General features: G+C 34.4%; 1 protein-coding gene across 20 annotated transcripts in view; it reads right to left on the bottom strand.

The window, feature by feature from the left end:
* Window positions 1-21,423, bottom strand: part of AFG2A (AAA ATPase AFG2A) — a 382,680-nt gene that overhangs the window by 275,009 nt on the left and 86,248 nt on the right. For 19 of the 20 annotated variants that reach the window (XR_015144365.1, XM_086346833.1, XM_086346832.1 and 16 more), the window contains 3 exons: window positions 18,105-18,158; window positions 16,306-16,385; window positions 3,749-3,875 (listed from right to left, as the gene is read on the bottom strand). Coding sequence is in view for 19 of the 20 variants with exons in the window: in XM_086346833.1 (XP_086202959.1) it covers window positions 3,749-3,875; window positions 16,306-16,385; window positions 18,105-18,158 (261 nt within the window). In the remaining variant the exon portion in view is untranslated. Of the gene's footprint in view, window positions 1-3,103; window positions 3,233-3,748; window positions 3,876-16,305; window positions 16,386-18,104; window positions 18,159-21,423 lie in introns of those variants that run through there. The other variant, XM_086346846.1, reaches the window with a different exon arrangement.

A 21,423-nucleotide genomic window follows, 5' to 3' on the forward strand; every position in this document is an offset into this window, starting at 1 on the left:
CATTTAAACCATGGTTCAATGTACTAAATTCAGAGTTGTACTTGAAAGCACAGCATGTATCATTTGATGATCTTGAAGCCATTGTTTTATCACAAAATATTTTTTCCATTTACCAATTTTGCCTTGCTGCCAGTCATAATTATATAATTTCATCTATTACAAATTAGATACTACAGATTTTGAAAAATTTAAGTAGTAAAGGCCTTTAGATCCCTATGACCTAGAAAATTAAGTTTCAGCATAGAATTACAAACACTCTTAATATCTTAATTTAAATGTGTTCATTTAAGATTAGTTTGGTAAAAAAGTTGTATTTCTAAATTTAAAAAATTAATCAAAGTATATACATATGTGTGTGTATATGATGCATGCATACATACAAACAAGCATATGTATAAGTACACATATATACATATATGTGTTTGTATATGTTTGCACTTCTCTGATGCATCTAGAAGCAAAGGTTAGTCAAAAGGCATTACCAGTGTGTAATAATACTGGTACTTAAAACACACATTTTCAATAATTAGGTGATTTTAGAACCAAGATGTTAAGTTAATGTTTTATAAAAGATCAAAAACATGATAAGAATTTTGGCAAGTTATTTCCCAAACTTTAATTTCTCTAAGTCTGTGATACTGAAGACTGCCACTTATGAGTTGCAATAAGTGGCATCTGTGAGCATCTGTGTCCAAAGGCAAATATTATTAGCAAGCAATAAACACATTAAAAACAATGCAAAAAGAAATGTATAAAAGAACCACTTCCCTCCCTTCAATCTCCCACCTTTGGAGACAAGTTCTGCCCAAAGTGGTTAAGCATTTTCTCCAAGAGAGCAAAGATATCCACAGACAAAAGTATCCCTAAAAGAATGGAAGTCATCTACCATTACCTCTGGGTATTGGTATTTAACGTATTCTAAGATGAAGGAGAATAAAGGTCCAAAACCTTACAGTGACACAAGATAACTTATAATCTCTAGGTTTATCTTAAAAACTTCTTTAGGTCTTTTCTACCAGGTGGAGGTAAAAACTAGGATAAATTTCACCTTAATGCAAAACACAAGAGGTTGAGGTTCAATGTAGGTCTTATAGAGCAAAAAGTTAGCAAAAGAGATGATGTCAACAATTTCACTGTATTAAACAACAGGCTTACTGTTACACTTATAAAGAACATGAAAAAATGTATCCTTTAAATAAAGGAGTTTAAACTCATTTATCCATTTCTACTTTAAGAGAGATTATATGTATAATTGAAGAAAGATATATCTGGACAAGGCAAGGCACAGAAATACTCCATCTGAAGAAGACAGACTCCACAGAAAAGAATATTTCAAAGGAGCAGGTTTGTACCCAATCAAATGAATGGCAAAGATAAGTTGGTCTCTGTGAAAGTTAGAAGTTATTCTTAGTGCCCAGAAGAGAACTCACATAGGGGCTAGAGAAGAAGCTGAAGAGTACTGTGGCAGGAAGAATTCTAGCTCAGTCAAGATGCTATTGTGAAGGGCTTTGCAAATGTAAAACGGTCCTGAACCAGCTGACTAGAAGGTGAAGAGATTTTCCTTGATGGACCTAACTTGATCATGTACAACTTAAAAAGACACTAACTAGGCTTTTTCTGGCAACAGAAATTTAAAGCATAAGATGGATAAAATATGATGGAGATTCTCCATTGCTATCTTGGGACAATGGAAGGGGCCATGCAAGTTTCAAGGGGCTGAGAGTGGTTCCCAGGTGACAGCTAGAAAGGAAATTTAGTTCTTAGGTCTACAATCACAAGAATTGAATTCAGCCACAATTAGCTGAGGAATATCAACTAAGGACAAGAACATAGTTGGCCAACAACTTGCTGAGTTCCTGAGCAGACAATCCCATCATGCCATGCCCAGATTTTGACTTACCTAGAGAAACAATAATAAATATTGTGTGAAGCTGTTAAATTTGAGGTAACTTGTTACACAGTAAGACAAACTTAATACATGCACTAATCAAGCTCAATCATATAGCCTGATTTAGAAGAACCCAAGAAGTTTACAGTAAGCCCCAAATGCTACTTCAAGAAATGGATGGTATGGGGAGGGAGGAGGGAGGAGGGTTCAGGATGGGGAACACAGGTATACCTGTGGTGGATTCATTTTGATATTTGGCAAAACTAATACAATTATGTAAAGTTTAAAAATAAAATTAAAAAAAAAAAAAAGAAATGTGTCTAACATCAATGACATACAACACTAGAATACCAAAGAGGGCCATTAGATTAGACACTACTGGGAAAGAAATCTAAGAAAATTTCAAGCTCATTAGCCATAGTAACTAGGAGACAAAGATCATAAAATACAATATGTATTTACCAGGAAAAAGATGATTGTTCTAGATTCATTAAAACCAAAAGGTGGGATTAGGTCATCTTTAAGGTTTCTTTTAGCACTTTCTATAATTCTTGTTAAGATATAGTCCTATCTTTTTTTTTTTTTTTTTTAAACTTTACAATATTGTATTGGTTCTGCCATAACAGACATGAGAGATGCCTGGGTACAAACCCAGATCCTACAGATGTTCATAACTCAACCAGCTTCTTATAAAACACTTAATCAGGAAGAGAACAATTTAATTTATTAAGGTTCAAAGCTTTCTCATCTGCATTCAACCAAGGGACTTCATAACACAGCAAAATATCAAATTGAATGAAAGCAAGGCTTTCTTCCCATATAAAACCTACCTTCATATTTTAAAAAGATGATTTTTTAAAAAATCCCATATTTAAAACTGAAAGTCAGTATATATGTGCACAAGGAGGAAAAAGTTTATAAGGTCATGTACATGAGGCAATAACATTAACAAAAGCTGAGAAACTGGTTGATGCCCTGGGAGTAAATTTTTACTCTCAATTTAGATCCTTGTTAAAAAATTATACATTAAGTATAAATTAGGCTCTTAAAACTTAAGTGAACTCATTTGTTAAAACATGACTTGGGGGAAAAATAGTGGTAGCAATCAGTTCAGTTCAGTTCAGTTGCTCAGTCATTTCCGACTGTGACCCCATGAACCGCAGCACACCAGGCCTCCCTGTCCATCACCAGCTCCTGCAGTTCACCCAAACTTACGTCCATTGAGTTGGTGATGCCATGTTGTCCCCTTCTCCTCCTGCCCTCAATCTTTCCCAGCATCAGGGTCTTTTCAAATGAGTCAGCTCTTCACATCAGCTAGATAGTATTAATTTTGCACCTATATAGCTTAATTTAATGGTATAATCTAAGTAACTTCTTAAGACAAATAAAACTCATTATCATTTTGATTCTATTTACTCTGAGAGCAATTGCTAGGTCAGGACTTCTAGAAAACTGCTGAAAATAACTTGAATCTAACTAGTTAGTGAATATCTAGAATTTTATCCTAATATGAATGAAAATATTAAAAAAAAAACTTCTCAAATCAGATGAAACACAAAACGAATTTCAGAACTTCAATACCATAGGGAACTATATTGAGAGTTTAATGCAACAATGAGGGAGGAGAAACTCAAGGGATAATAAAATAATTTCATTAATACCAAACCATAAGCAATAAAAACATAAACAAAACTTTTTCTCTGTTCTCTTCATTTCCTTTAGTTTAAGATCTTTCAGTATCCTCTAAATGACAAACTGATTAAAAAGTAGTTTGACAGAAAAAAAACAAAAAAAGAACCCAATATAATCAAATGATCCAGTTCTTGATTATACAATGCCCACACTGCCTTCTTTCCTTACCTTGTCTATCCTATCTGGACGATTGGTAGCTGCCAAAATTGTCACATTCTTTAACTGTTCAATGCCATCCATTTCCGTCAAGAGCTGAGCCAAGACACGATCAGCTACATTCCCAGCACCTGAAGAACTGATTTTTAAAAACACAGTTTTAAAAACCTATTTACCTGTCCCCAAACACTCTACTATTTTAAAAAGACTGTATATTCTGTACCAAGAAACATTATGTCTTTTTCAAATTATAAAATGCATGCTTCAGAATTCATTACTTGTTGAATTATCATATTCAAGAACTAACTAGATTGAAATAATTTCTTTTCCTCCATCATCAACCATGATTATTTTCTCCCTAAGAACGAAATGCTAAAAAGCATCAAATATAAAAGATCTGTTAAGTAAGATGTAAGATTATTTTTTAAAGGTTCATCAAATACATAATTACTTAACTGATATTTACATTTTACATGGCAATTAAACTGACAAGAATTGGGAATAAACAAATGAGTAAGATACAGATTCATTCTCAAATGAAGTTCAGAGCTTACATGAGACAGAAAATTCCTTACAAACATATAACAAATGGGGTATTTTTGACCTATCTTGATATTTTCATAAATATTAGGAGTATATTTAAACTTATCAGCAAATAAGGAGTCACCACAATACACCTATTTGGAGAGGCAGGCAAAAAAAAAGCATTTTATTTTGTTGCTTTTGTTCATGTCCTAGGTCAATTACAAAGCTACTCCTGGAGAAACTATACTTTAATCTCATTTCCTTTGATCACAAAAAAATTACTGAATATCTATTCTTAAGAAGTAAACCCAACAGGTTTTAATAGTGAACAAAATCCTGATATTACACAATCAAAGTCTCAAAATAGTAATTCTCATTAGCACTAGCTGGAATTTACTAAAACCTGTTCAGAATTGAGAAATACACAATAAACATCTGGGTGGGCAATTATAGAGTGACACAACACTGTAAATGTATTAAATGTATAAATTCAACCAGATGCAGTTCAGAGTGGGAGAGGAGGAGAAGAGGGAAAGAGGGTAGAAAACCACACCCCATACTCTTATCTTAGCATGACAAGTACACCTTAATGTTCATACAATCATCACATAATACATTTAGTAATAAAGTAATCAGGATCTCTAAACAGAAGAATTTAGATCTCAGCATGCATTACAAGTTCCAAAACTTGACACACAGGAGAACAGCCTCTAATTCACACTAATCAAACACATGAGGCTGTTATATAAATCATTACTATCAATTAAATTAAATGGTAGGTTCTTCCAGGTTATTATATAAATTACACTGTCAATTTATTAAATGGTCTTTCCCAATGCCAAAAAACTTTGTGAGCAAGCAAGGAGAATCAGAGAAGCCAGTGAGATTTGTTTTAGTTAGCACTAATTCCTGCAAGTAAACAATTGGCAGGTGTATGAATTTGCTGACCTGATTCTACTTAAGAATAAACTTAGAACATTTTGAATAAATGGATTACCTATCTTTCCAAAAATGCTCCATGATAAAACTTATCCAAATGTTAGATAGGAACATTGCTAGCAAAAGCTCTAGGGCTTCTGCATGATGACTACAAGCATATAAATATTTAAGAATGTCAACTGATTACATCTGAGGCCTATAATTATATCTACTTTGCTAATAATTAGTTGTGGTACTACACTACAAGGTGCTATGGAAGGTCACAGGATCAGGTCTTGGGAGAGTTAAGGTGAGCTGTCCAGAGGAAATGGTTTCTAACCTACAACTTAAAAAAAAATGAGTGGGGACTAGACAGTCAAAAAATAGAGGGAAGAGAGAGAACACTGAAAATGGAAACCACTTCAGAGTAGCACAGCATGGACGGAGGAGCCTGGTAGGCCGCAGTCCATGGGGTCGCCAAGAGTCAGACATGACTGAGCGACTTCACTTTCACTTTTCCTTTCATGCACTGGAGAAGGAAATGGCAACCCACTCCAGTGTTCTTGCCTGGAGAATCCCAGGGACGGGGGAGCCTGGTGGGCTGCTGTCTATGGGGTCGCACAGAGTCGGACACGACTGAAGCGACTTAGCAGCAGCAGCAGCAGCAGCAGCATTAATGTAAAAATGTAAAAGATCAGCAGAGAAAGATAAACCCAGGGTGTATGACAAAGGCTTATTATCCAAATTACAGAGCTTGGATTTTAAACTGAAGTGGATAGGAAGTTTCAAGTAGAGACATGAAAAGATCAGATTTATAATTCTGAGGACCACAGTGGCTACAATATAGAAAACCAGTTACAACTGGGCAGTGAAAGTGAAAGTCACTCAGTGGTATCTGACTCTTTGCGACCCCATGGACTATATAATATATATATATATATATATATATATATATTATATAGTCCATGGAATTCTCTAGGCCAGAACACTGGAGTGGGTAGCCTATCCCTTCTCCAGTGGATCTTCCCGACCTGGGAATCAAACCGGGGTCTCCTGTATTGCAGGCAGATTCTTTACCAACTGAGCTATCAGGGTAGCCCCAACTGGGCAGTACTAGTCTGTTTTCCAGTCCAGTATAAAGTAAGAATCTTATAAGTCTTAACTCCCTCCTAACAAGTAAAAAGCTCTAGAAATTGAAAAATTAACAATTCTTTTTAGATCCCTCAGAAATGTGAGACTCGAGCACCCTAATCCGTTCAGGCTGCTATAACAAAATACCACAGACTAGGTGGTTTATAAACAATAGAACTGCATTTATCACACTCTGGAGGCTGGTAAGTCCAAGATCAAGAAGCCAGTATGGTCAGGTGAGAACTCTTCCTCTGGCTGGTAACTGACACCTTCTCACTGTGTGCTCACTTACTACTACACTACTAAAGGCGTACTTGCCACAGTTCCTTTTACCCAGTAAACCTTGTCTATCAAGAAAAAAACTGTAAGGCAGAATAAAAGGCTAACCAATATAGCTGGAAGAAATTGAGTTAGCATCAGAACCAGAGAATCAGCGAGAATGCTAGAATTATCAGACCAGTAATTTTTTAAAACTATGACTAATATGCTAAGGGCTCTAGTGGACAAAGTAGACGACATGCAAGAAAAGGGCAACATAGGCAGAGAAATGGAAATTCTAAGGCTCAAAGAGAAATGCTGAGACTTAACACTGTAACAGAAAAAAAAAGAATTCCCTTTTTGGGTTCATTGGTAGATTACACAGGGGCTGAGGAAATAATCTGTTTAAGTGAAGAGAAACATTCAAAATGGAAAAGCAAAGAGAAAACCGGACTAAAGAAAACAGTGAAAAAAAAATCAGAAAAGAATATCCAAGAACTGTGGACAACAAAATATGTAATATATGTGTATCTAAAATAGAAGATAGAGTAGAATATATTTGAAGCCATAATGACTGAGAATTTCCCCAAATTAATGTCTGACACCAAAATCCAAGATCAAGGAATATAAAAAATCAATAATGCCTTGAATATTCCAGCTACCACTACAGGATATCTATGCTGTCATATTATGGTCAATATTCAGTTTAAACCTAATAGTAAATAAATTACTTTAGATTAACAACATACCCTATAAAAGCAGACAGACATATATTAATATAATGAGTTATCTTCCCCAGCTGTCTGAGAGCTTGTAAGCTGCATGTGCTCTGAATAACTGCAGCTTTGTATAAACTGTTAACACAAAGAATGACATAAAAGTATATATTTTTTCATTTTGCCATGATTTCCCAGTAAAAATTCCAAGCTAACATAGGTATTACATTACATTTGTATAGTTTTGCTCATTACAGTTCTATAGTTTTAACTCAATTTACCCTCTACAAAAAGCAATTTTTTGAAGCGAATTTTTCACAATCTTGGCCCTCCCTATGCTGCTGTTATAAACATAATCCAACAAAAGGAAAATAAGGAAAATTAACACATGTAAGTTCAAACATTTTTCTGACAACAAGCTAAAAACTGAAGCAGAAAAAATGCTTATAAACGTGTCATTTTCTTAAGTGCCATAGATCCAGAAATGGCGACAAGGAAAACTAAAATTTTACAGTGATTATAATAAATGATTATACAATATAAAGTTTTACAAATCACTCCAGTAAAATCTTCACTGATCAGTACTTATTGGGAGGGTTGCTTTGAATTTGGAAAAGAGCTAAGATATGATACTCAGTGAATCTTCCCTCGTAGCTCAGTCGGTAAAAAATTTGCCTGCAATGTAGGAGACCCAGGTTTGAAATCTGGGTTGGGAAGATCTCCTGGAGAAGAAAATGGCAGCCCACCCTAGTATTCTTGCCTGGAGAATCCCATGGACAGAGGAGGCTGGCAGGCTACAGTTCATGCAGTTGCAAGAGTTGGACACGACTTAACAACTAAACCATGATGATACTCAGTAAGCTTGGGTTCAATTGCCAGCTTGACCACTTTTCTTTTTGTGTAATCTTGTGTAAGAGATACTTCTCTGAGCCTCAGTTGTCTCAATCAAACATGAAAAGATCCATGCTGCTGCTAAGTCGCTTCAGTCATGTCCGACTCTGTGCGACACCATAGACTGAAGCCCACCAGGCTTCTCCATCCCTGGGATTCTCCAGGCAAGAACACTGGAGTGGGTTGCCATTTCCTTCTCCAATGCATGAAAGTGAAAAGTGAAAGGGAAGTGGCTCAGTTGTGTCTGACTCTTAGCGACCCCATGGACTGCAGCCTACCAGGCTCCTCCGTCCATGGGATTTTCCAGGCAAGAGTACTGGAGTGGGGTGCCATTGCCTTCTCCGGAAAGACCCATAGCACTCTCAAAATTAAATAAAATGTATAAAAGATATAGCATAATAATTAATGCAAAGAAAAGATCAATAGATAATTATAAAAATAATTCTTATAACTATTATCACCACTGTACCTTGGTTGCTGGCGATGTGTATAACCTTTTAAAAGTTATTTTAACCAATTAAACTGAAAAAGGAATGTGTGGCACATAAATGTTACTGAAATAAAACATGAACATGATGTATGATTAAAGATTTTCAGAAGTTAAAACAGGTCAGCAAATACACATTGTCAGTTTCCTACTTAGCTTTACTTAAAACATGATAGAAAGTATCGAACTTCCTTAAACTTTTCCATCAAAACCACCAACATAATGCTAAGGTAAAAACTCAACTGCTCTTCGGCCTTTTGGCTAAGATTAAGATAAAAACTACTCCTCTTAAGCCCTTCATAACGATGCCTAAAACAGTGAGCCTAATAAACAAACTACTAAGAAATACTTTGTTTATACAAGATGTATTAGAAGGAAATTACTATACACTGGTAATGAGACTTCTTTACATTTTAATCTTACCTATATACTAGCTGTTCAAATGCAGTGAGAGTTTGGCTCCTCAAAGTCCTCAAGGCACAATATGTTTTGAATAGCAAAAATTTCCAGATAAGGAGATCTTTGTACTGCTCAGATATTTTTATAATTTAAAAGTGACGTTTTAAAAAATGGCAAACCTTCTAAAATGGAAAAAACCAATATACTGTAAGACTGCTCAGATGTAGAACTGCTTGGCTCAAGAAACTGAATGAAAAGAAAATCTCCACATCCTTGGTTTCTTACTTAGATCTATATCAAAAGACATTCTCGTCATCTGTTACTTCTATCCTCTTTTTTTTTTTTTAATTTTACTTTATTTTTTAACTTAACAATAATGTATTGGTTTTGCCATATATCAAAATGAATCCGCCATAGGTATACACGTGTTTTTGAGTCTTCTAAATGAACCTTTTTTTGCAGGGGCGGGGAGTGGAAGGGTGTAGGGGGTAGGTGGATACTGATTCAGCATCTTCATTTATAATGCTCTAAGTGTGATTACAGACACACAGGATTTGGAACCCAATGACTTGAATGCATGAGAAAAGACTCAATTTGATTCCCCTACACTAAGTGTGACTGAATGGCCTTCTGGCAGAGGGTAACATGGTGATCTCTCTACAAAATTAATTAGTATACCAAGGACGTCCATAGTCTTTCAAAATGTTTTCTCACTGTAGTTAAGTATCTATGTTGCTATCCTCTGTTAGATTTGAATACTGTTGCTATCAGCTACACTGAAAAGAACATTTATCGTTTCTGTACCCTGAGCACAACTAACAAAGTTTTCTGAGTCCAGACTCACTTTTAGAGTTACTGTGTACAAAAACTATTGAATTTTTTGAGAAAAACTTATCAGTCAGCTCTTGGTTAATTCTTTTTGGAGCTCTTTGACAAGTGAATGTATTCTATAGCTTACAAATAATTCTTTATAATAAAGATGATGATGCTTCTATGAAAATAATGCAAGTGACAAAATTCCAAAAGACTATCTTGGTGTTTAAAGTAAAATTAGTTCATAAATGACACTAACACATGGTGAAATCAGATTCTGCTAACAACCAGCTGATTGAACCTAAACTCTAGTTTCTGTAAGCCTACATTTCCTATTCAAAAATTAAACGTTTGGGTGCTTCTCTGTTAGACACTGTCTTGGACACGTGAGGTAAGAGGATAAAGATGTTACTGTTCCCTTGAGGGTGTCATAATTATTGGCATATATGAATAAGGGAATTAAATTAGATAGTATACAGGTTCTTCTAGTTTCAAAATTCTGTTAGTCTCTGTTGGTAACATAGAACACCTAAGTTATTTAATTCATTCATTTCAATAAAAATATTAGCAATTCAGAAAGATATTGATACCTCTAGTAGAATGCTTCTAAATAGAAAGGTATAATACTGGTCCAATTTGTTATCTGTAGAGAAACTGGGAGCTACAATTAATGCTGAAGATGAGGTGAAGGGAATTCTTTGGATTCTCATTTCCCATGCTGCCTTTGCCCTTTATTTCCACAGATCATTGAGAACTAGCTGGAGAATAGCATAATGAAAATGTTTTATGGACTGAGAAATATTCTTGGCTGACTTTCAAAGCTGCAGTAGGAAACAAAATCCATAAAACTGACATCCTAGGAAATCAAAACCAACTTCAAGTTTAAGAATAAATGTGTAATCACTAACATAATGAAATGATTTTAAACTTTATTATCTGCTAGAGATAAAGGCAACACAACAATGGGAAAAAATGTTCAGCTACAGAAAGTACTAAAATTAGACTTTTCCAAGAGATTAATTTTCTTTTCCCTTCCGGAGTCAAGCCCCTTTCCCAAATTACCCCCCTTCAAAAGTCACAGTGCCATGTACTGAAGAGACTTTATGACATCTTAAAACAGGTCAGGAAACTACAGCCACAGTCTAAATCTGGCCAGCCAACTGTTTTTTATTTGATTACATATTCTCTGTAGCTCCTTTTGCATGGTAGCAAAAGAGATGAATAGCTCCAATAGAAACTGTATGGCCAAAAAAAGCAAAAAATATTTACAAATTAGCCTGTTTCAGAAAACATTGCTAACCCTCATCTTCAAGAAATCTCATCACCATGATGCTAATATTAAATTGATTTTATTTTTCAATAGTAAAAATTTCACAACAATGACATGTATTTCAACTGCTTTAGTAAAGTAAAATTCCCTATTGTCCCTTCATATGATCTTTAAATTATAGACCAACAGTTGAAATATCCAATTTATATTTCAAAATTTTTTTCTAGTATAATTTTCAAATGTCATAAAGAATCCCAAATGGCAGGCATCTGAATTTGTTTCTTAAAACAAACCTCCCATACTCTCAAGGTCAATATTTAGGTGTGAAAAAGACCCAAGGAAGGATAGCCAGACATATACTGCCCTAAACACAAGCATTACTTATGATAATTTTCTTGGTGCATGCAAAATGCAAGCAAATTTTCATTTTAAAACCAAAATAGCTACAAGAGACTTAACACGTCCTAGAACAACAAGAAATAAGTCCCAATTCCTAGTAAAATGCTGCATTAGGCCATCTCTCTAGGGAAAGTCTTACCTTTAATCCATTCTATAGTACTCAGCCACAATGCTTAGACAAAATGCAAAATACAAAATATTCATAGAAATCTGCTATACTTCATAAAACTCTTATAATAAGAAATCAGTTACACATGTTCCATTTATTCTTTTACTCTGCTTCTTTCAGCAGTTCTGTTTAATATTAAAAGTTCAACAATGTAAAAACTATGAGGTGATGAAGTATAAATTAGAAAAAAACTGCATACCAGGAAATATGCAATGAATTTAGCAACTTGAAACAGAGATATACAAAGTAAAAATAGTTAAAAGTATTTAATAAGTTGTTACTGCTAGAGTTTCTTACATAAAAAATATTAATTAAATATTTAGATACATGATAAATTTTACCCTGATATGAACATACTTTTTCTATCCCAAATCCTGAGAGTCTAAGAAGCAGTAGTATTATCATCCAACAAGCACTAAATTAGAGGACATAGGAGTTATGCTCCTCTTCTCTTAAATTCTAGGGGCTTCTATTCCTTCTAAAAAATAAAAGGTTGTACTAGATGATTTCTAAGAACTTTCTTAGCTACAAAATTTTATGATTTTATGAAATTTTAAATACCACCATGTGCATGCAGGCGTGCTCAGTCATGTCAGACTCTTTGTAAACCCATGGACTACAGCCTAAGTTATTTTCTCTTTCCATGGCTCCTCCGTCCATGGAATTTTCCAGACAAGAATACTGGAGTGGGTTGCCACTGCCTCCTCTAGGGATCTTCCCAACCCAAGGATCAAACTCACGTCTACTGTGTCTCCTGCATTGGTAGGCAGATTCTTTACCACTGAGCCACCTGGGAAGCCCAAATACTGCTATAAAATCACATTTAAAAATTTATAACCCTCTTTGAAAAGTGTCATTTACAGAATGATGCCTACAAAAATTTCTTCTATAGTGTTCGGTGTCATGAATTCACTAAAGTTACCTGAAATCTGGAAATACTGCAAAAGAGGCTATCCCATTTCCTGACCATTACTCTAACACTCAGAGCTCTTTTCAAAATGTTACTAAGGCTGGAATTTTCATTTTCAATGAAAGCTGGCTCAGAACTTATTTTTCCCCTGACCACTCCAAATGGAAATCAATTCAGGACTTTAAGTGCAGAAACAGCTATACAAGAAAACAGTTATTAATATCACAGATACTCTTAATACTTCACAGAATATATCAGTCAGTTTTTAACAGAGCACTTAATTTTTTCATTTTTCCATATATTTAACCATCTCTTTAATACTCTAGTCATAAAACAATATATCAAGTATTTTTATATGGTAGCCTTAAGTTTTATAAAACACAATAGATCATCTTCTTTTTCTCCCAAATAATAATGTCTTTCTTCTATTTCTAAAATACAAACTTTTTTCATATTTAAAACTTTTGAAATCAGGATATTCCTTGGAGTTGTTGATTTCTCAATACCATTTCACAGTTTAGGGCTGCATTTTTCTTCAGTAATGATATGTAAAATAATGGTATGTCTTACAACTAATCAAATCTAACTTACAAATTAGATTGCTGAAATGCCATAGTGCCTGTCACCTGTAGAATACTCTAATTTCCCAAATGCTTCAATATCCTCCACTACAATCTAAATCCTGTTGTAGGACTCATTTCTATCTATATTACTGTATTTCTATTTATATGGAAATGATCATTATTACAAGAATATCAATGCAGAAATTATGAGAAACAAGTTTTTTAAGCAGTTACTAAATGCCAGGCACTACATAAAGCACTTTACATGTATTTAATTCCAACAACCTAGAATTTATTACTACTATCTCCATTTTAGAAATGAAACTAAAGCTTAAAGAGGTTAAGGTAATTGCTCTAGGTCCTGTTCTCTGTTTTACCCCCATGCAAAGCCTATTGCAGAAAGAGCGCTCAATAAATATTTACTTAACAAGTGAATGAATGAATGCTGCAAAGGAGTCTTATACTCACAGGCTCACAAAGAGAACATACAATAAATACAATCTTGAAAGGTTAATTAACTACTTAGACATGCAATCCTGAGATCTGTGGTGTGATAGTCAAATAAAAAAAGTGGCTCAGAGTATCTGCTCTGGAGTCAAAATACTTAAATTCAAATTTCAGCTCTGCTACTTGTGGTATATGATGTTGAATAAAGCAGTTATGGATCTAGATGCCTAAGTTTTCTCACCTGTAAATTGGAGATGAAAATAGGACCTACTCCTCCTGGGGTTGTGGTGATGATTAAAGGTTAATATAAACAAAAGGCCATAACATGGTGAGTGAAATCCAAAGGGAGTGATACGATTTGTAAATTAAATAAATAAGATGGGCCTCTGCAGTCTTCAGAAATATGTTTCTAGTTTCAAATTTCTAGTTCTGCTTGAAGTCTGGAAGCAGGCAATTAATGCCAGCTACTAAGGATGATTCAGGATCCAGTGACTAGCTGGAACATCTGAGAAAGAGAAAGCTTTTCTAGGAATCTCTGGATTAGTCTAGTGGCCATTCCCTCAGTCAGAGGAGTCTGGGCCAAGAGAATATAGTATATGTTCTATATATACATAGACCATCCTATATGTCTTCACCTCTGGGGACAGAACTGTTGCCTAAGACAAAACTGACTTATGATTTACTACCCAGAGTATACCCTTCCTGACTATAATCCTGAAAAAGGTAAAATTTTAAGCTAGTTGGGAGGCAGGGCAGAGTACTGGAGCCAACTGTACAATAACCTGCTTTGCATTAATGTAGGGACTTTTTTGTGAATTTTTTTTAATCTGTAAAGCACTTAAAACAGTTTCTAGAATATGGTAAGCAGTAAGTGAATGTTCCCCAATATTATTATTAGCTCAGAATAATTCAAATCTCTTCCCTACCTCAGTGCCTTTTCTCTCTACCATATTATCCATCTTCCAAAGAGCTATACTACTTCAACAGCATTTTCAATTTTCCCAAATATTACAGAGATCATTAAAGCACTTCACAAAGGGAATCTTACAACACTTTCTCCAACTCACAAAACAAAATCAGACAAAAAAATCTTATCCAGAACACCCATAATTTAAATGGGCATACAGAAAATGAGAAGTAAGTATCAGGCTTACTTATTTTTGAAGTCCCACAGACACTTAAATGGGGCAGAGGAAAGGAGACAATCATGGTTATAAGTAGACATTTTTGTGAGCATGAAATAAGACACTTTTATAAGTAGAAATCTCTCTTTCTGAAAGCACAAATATTTCTAAAGCTAAGCAAATGGTATGTCTATACTCTATTTACAATGTGCAGGTTGCAACCCTCAGTTTCATGGCTAATTTGAGTGAACTCAAATAGTCAAAATAATTGAGTTAACATCCTGGATAGTATGGACGAGCATATATTATGATTCATGGCTCAATTTGTTAAACATCTTACGTGTGGAAATCTAAATCATGATAAGAAGAAAGTTTTCTTAGGCACTATCTTTTTTGGATTAGTCATATGAGTTTGATCTGAATGTTATCATAGAAAATAAAAAAATGAAAGCAATGCCTAAAATTATAGAGAAAATTAATAGTTTACGGAATTTAAAAATTTCCCTGTTTTCCTATGTTTTCTATTTCTTTAACAATGCCTAAACCTGGTTTATTATTTGGGGAATTTTATACTTTGCTATCTATCAACAGATATGTTTTCCAATTTCTAGAAACTATGCCCAATTCAAATGGCTAAAGAACAAAAACATATGTGTCAAGATTTTGTTTGTTTTAGTTTTCAGGTAATAGCACTCCAACTAGACAAAACAATAACTTTCTAGGCAATGTTAGCTCATTATACAATTACAGGGAAAAAACAATTGAAAACAGAGTATCATTCTATGAGATTCTTATGGCTATAAAAACCAAACTGATTAAGACTTAGTGTAGCTAAAGTACAACTGCAATTTTCTATTTGTACTATTAACATTACATTGCGTAGTCAGCCTTACCTTTGTTTTCAAAGCGTCAACTAACTTGACCAAAATTTTTCTGTGCAAAGGAAACTACATAGAATTTATTTGAATGAGTCACTAAGGAAGGACTCACAATATGATGAAGACGATTAAAGAAAATGATATCTAGAGGCTGCAAATTATTAACAGCTCTAATACATATGCCAATTCCTCCTGAGCCAAAATGCCTACAAAACCAGGTTATTTCTACCGAGTATCTTGTCTGGTTTCTCACACATATTTCAAAGGCATTTTATGAGAACTCTGCTATATATTCCACCTACCATCTGGTTCATATTTAACAATGTTTCCCATCCTGTTCCTTTTTAGGCTCCAAAAACAGATGTCTCTGATGGCACATAAATGTGGCAGATCACCCTAATTCAGCAAACTTCTCTGGCTTCTTATTCTTCCCTTGCATCAAGGTGAACTTAAGCTATTTGTAACCTTTTGTTCCATCTCACCTCAGAAGTAATAAAGTGGTAATATGAAATAATTTTAAGGATATAAGAAAAAAAAAAATGAATTGAAAGTTTTCTTTTAAGCCAAATGTATTAATAATATTAAAAAATAAAATCTGTATAAAAAGTGCTAGTTCCTCTACACTGTAGTTGCTAATATACAGTTATTAGCGGCAGTCTTATATTTCTTACCTGCCCCTTTCAACTGCTAAGGCATCAAGTTCATCAAAGAAAATAATGGAAGGAGCCACTGCTCTTGCCTTCCGGAAGATCTGGTGGAAAGAGTGCCACATTAGCTAAAGATCAGCAAACTTCAGAAAACTCCATTACTGGTTTTAGTTTGAAAACTATTAGAACCAAATCAATTATGTACCAGTCAACCAGCTCAATCACTTTGTATACAACCTGTAACAGATGTATTCACACTTCATAATGGATGTAAAATACCTTCTATCATGGTGCTTACTTGCAAACAGACAAGACATCAATACATATTCTTAAAGGTGTGTAGGAGACAATTTGGCTTAAGTAATCAGACAATCTCAGTTAAAATCCCGCCTCTGCCACTTAGTAACTGTGTGATTTTCAGCAGATAACTTTACTTCTCTAAACTTCAAGTTCCATATCTCTAAAAATGGAGATTATGATAAATGCCGGCCTCAAAAGTTTAAGAACTGAATTTAAAAAGATGGCAACACATTTAGTATAATGCCTGGAACATGGTAACAGCTCAGTAAATGACAGTTATTATTATCTATCATAAACACAAGTTTAAAAGAAAAATAATAATGTATAAAATCAGCCAAAGTTTAGCATATAAAATACCCATAAACCTAAAAGTCATATGTCTTGCTCATTTCTCTGAAGACTATATGGAAAAACATAGTTAACACTTGGAAGAGAATAGATTGGATAGACCAGAAGTCAATCAGGCTATCAAAATCAAAGACTGGCTGGACAGCCATGGGACAATATGCAGAAATGGGCTAGAAAAAGTCAGTACAGGCAGAAAGAAATTCAAATTTGTGTTAACTGGCACAAATTTGTGTGACCAGGCCCTCATTTTCTGGTCACAATTATGATGACCATAAAAATACACAATAGTTACCAAAACATTAGTATTAATAAGCACCACCTTTTTCATATTTTTAATCAAGAAGGGTGCTATCATTATCAGTTAATATTTTATATGGTCACCATCATCTATATTTCAAAGAGAAAAAAGAAACAAAAAGTAACTTAAAACTTTTTCTCAGATGCAAAACAAAGTATTCCAATCTCTAATACTCTTGGTTGGTACCCACATATTTCATAAATGGAGACAATCCATTCCACTGCTCTTTATGTATTTCTGTCCTTGAACAGCATCTGGGAAGATACATGATGCCCATGTGAGGCAGGCCAGCCTTTGTTTAGGAGAGCCAAAACATGGCCAAACTGCTATAGTTTACCCCACTTCAGTGCCTTGATTTTGCATGAATTTCCCAATTGTGCAGCTTTAGCAGTATGAAGTAATCAGCAGGCCAATCACCAACTTTAAAATTTAAGAGAGAAGGGGGATGCATTTTCTAAATCACTAGTCAAAGGTAAAGTAAATAAAATAAGGAGAGTACATTGAAATTTTCATATACTAATAAGCTTCTCTGATTTAAAGGACTACCTAGTTTAAAGGATTTAAATCTCATTTTAACATCATGTGTTAGTTGTTAAGTATAAACATATCCTTTTTTTTTTTAATGAGATGCTGACAGTTGTTAAAAAAATATATTTGCTAAAACTAGAGGCTAGAAATATTATGATGTTTAAAAACAAAGACTATGTATTGTAGATAACCAAAATTACATTTAAAAATAATATTTGCCTGAAGAAAAAAATATACCACTAGAATTTAGATTTGGAAATTCTAAATCTGTAACCCCATACAAAATGGAAACTAGAGGACAGAAGTGTGGTTCTCCTATGCAGAGTTCCACTTTAAGGCATAATCTTACCTCTCTAACTGCTCTTTCAGATTCACCAACATACTTGTTCATTAATTCAGGCCCCTGCATGAAAAGAAAACAACTGTTCAGCATCTTTATAAATCCAGTTACGTGATTATGTCTAAAAAAAAGAGAAAATACACACATAAAAAAAGAGAAAAAAAAATCTGCTTTTCATTAAATTAGTTCCTCTTGCATGCTTATTTTTATTGGGTGTTATTTATGCTTCAAAAATTAAAGCCATTTTGTATTCTAAAAACTGCACATCAGTATATAGTATCTGTGACTAAACATGATAGTTAAACATCTTAATCATCCACCCACACATCCATCCATACTTTTACTATGTAACAAACATGGTGCTAGGCACTGAAGACAGAACAGTCTAGTACTAGATCAGCACGGCTCTCTGACAAGAAGCAAGATCTCAGGGCTATTCTTTTTATGACTCTATGATAATTCTCAAAAAAAGGAATGGGAATCATGTAATCAATGACATTATCTGTTTCCAATATTATTATTTTTAATCATTATCACGCAAACTCTGTATTACTGTTATTGTTCTTACAGCAACTCTCCATAAAAGTCAATAGTGTAACATAAAATAGTAATCCAGTGAAGCCATTTTTTTAAGTAAGCAATATACTTAATGCACATATATACTGCCCTCTAATTATCTGGCTTTAGCTAAAGGAAAGTAGTTAGATAATTTGGAGAAATGATTACTGATCTCCATAGAGCTGACTCTAAAAAGATGACTTGAATATCAGTGCTGGAACAAGACTACGATCATTGCATGACATGAGAATACAATATGCTGCTACTGATAACAGACAGATTAACTTGTTTTAAAAATCTGATGTACAAGCAAACAGACAATAAATACTTTGTTGAAAATGTGAAAATATGGCCTATAGCCTTAACCTTTAAGCCTTAACCATTAAGCCTTCACTTAATGACCCAGTGAAGGCTCATTCCACCAGTACCTAGAGGTAGGCTACAGAAAACTCTGTGGATAAGAAAGAGTGCTTTTTTCCTCCAAAAGCAAAAGGAAAAAAACAAAAACAAAAATCAAACCAATTTGAAAATCAAACCTAGGAAGTTAGCACTGAGAAGAAAATCTGGGTTAGAATAATTCAATTATTACTAACAGGTCACAGTAGTAATGAAAAGTTCTGTAAGGACTCTAGAAAACATGTGATTTTGTACAGTACATGCTAAGGAATTATATCTGGATGCCTGACCTAAAAACGCAATGCCACTAGCTGAACTGACATGTTACCTGAACCCAAAATTTTATTTTTTGCATGACTTAAAAAAATTAATTAATTTATTTAAATTGAAGGCTAATTACTTTACAATACTGTGGTGGTTTTTGTCATAAATCAACATGAATCAGCCATGGATATACATGTATCTCCCCATCCTGAACCCCCTCCCACCTCTCTCTCTACCCCATTCCTCTGGGTTGTCCCAGAGCACCAGCTTTGAGTGCCCTGCTTCATCCATCAAACTTGCACTGGTCATCTATTTTACATATGTAACATACATGTTTCAATGTTATTCTATCCAATTGTCCCACTCTCGACCTCTCCCACATATTCCAAGTCTATTCTTTTTTTTTTTTCCCAAGTCTATTCTTTACATCTGTGTCTCTTATGCTGTCTTGCATACAGTGTCATTGTTACCATCTTTCTGAATTCCATACATATGTGTTAATATACTACATCGGTGTTTCTCTTTCTGACTTCTTCACTCTGTATAATAGGCTCCAGTGTCACTCACCTCATTAGAACTGACTCAAATGCATTCTTTTTCATAGCTAAGGAATAATCCATTGTGTATATGTACAACAACATCCTTATCAATTCTTCTGCCAATGGACATTTAGGTTGCCTCCATGTCCTAGTTATTGTAAATAGTGCTGCAATGAATATTGGGGTACATGTGTCTCTTTCAATTCTGGCTTCTTCAGTGTATATGCCTAGCAGTGGGATTGCTGGGTCGTATGGCAGTTCTATTTCAAGATTTTTAAGAAATCTCCACACTGTTCTCCATTGTAGCTGTACTAGTTTGCATTCCCACCAACAGTGTAAGAAGGTTCCCTTTTCTCCACACTCACTCCAGCATTTATTGTTTGTAGACGTTTTGATGGCAATCATTCTGACTGGTGTGAGATGGTACCTCATTGTGGTTTTGATTTGCATTTCTCTGATAATGAGTGATGATGAGCATCTATTCATGTGTTTGTTAGCCATCTTTATGTCTTCTTTGGAGAAATGTCAGGTTTAGTTCTTTGGCCCATTTTTTGATTGGGTTGTTTATTTTTCTGGTATTGAGCTGCATGAGCTGCTAGTATATTTTTAAGATTAATTCTTTGTCAGTTACTTAATTTGCTATTGTTTTCTCCCATTCTGAAGACTGTTTTTTCACCTTGCTCATAATTTCCTTCATTGTGCAAAAGCTTTTAATTAGGTCCCTTTAGTTTTCATTTCCATTACTCTGGGATGTGGGGCATAGAGGATCTTACTGTGATTTATGCCAGAGAATGTTCTACTTATGTTTTCCTCTAAGAGTTTTACAGTTTCTGGTCTTACATTTAGATCTTTAATCCGTTTTGAGTTTATTTTTGTGTATGGTGTTAGAAAGTGTCTAGTTTCATTCTTTTATAGGTGGTTGACCAGTTTTCCCAGCACCATTTGTTAAAGAGATTGTCTTTTCTCTACTGTATATCTTTGCCTACCTTGTCAAAGATAAGGTGCCCATAGGTGCGTGGATTTATCTCTGGGCTTTCTATTTTGTTCCATTGATCTATATTTCTGTCTTTGTGCCAGTACCATACTGTCTTGATAACTGTAGCTTTGTAGTATAGTCTGAAGTCAAGCAGGTTGATGCCTCCAGTTCCATACTTCTTTCTCAATATTGCTTTGGCTATTCAAGGTTTTTTTGTGTCTTCATACAAATTGTGAAATTATTTGCTCTAGTTCTGTGAAACATACCATTGGTAGCTTCATAGGGATTGAGCTGAATCTATAGATTGCTTTGGGTAATATACTCATTTTCACTACATAGATTCTCCCAATCCATGAACATAGTATATCTGTCTGTCTATTTGTGTCATCTTTGATTTCTATCATCCGTGTTTTCTACATACAGGGCTTTATTATAGTTTTCTATACACAGGTGTTTTGTTTCTTTAGGTAAACTGATTCCTAAGCATTTTATTCTTTTTGTTGCAATGGTGAATGGGGTTGTTTCCTTACTTTCTCTTTCTGTTTTCTCATTGTTAGTGCATAGGAATGCAAAGGAATTCTGTGTATTAATTTTA

The sequence above is a fragment of the Bos grunniens genome, chromosome 17 (genome assembly GCF_055505025.1).
Source record: "Bos grunniens cultivar Pamir isolate PY7600 chromosome 17, Bosgru_T2T1.0, whole genome shotgun sequence".
In the NCBI taxonomy this organism is placed as follows: domain Eukaryota; kingdom Metazoa; phylum Chordata; class Mammalia; order Artiodactyla; family Bovidae; genus Bos; species Bos grunniens.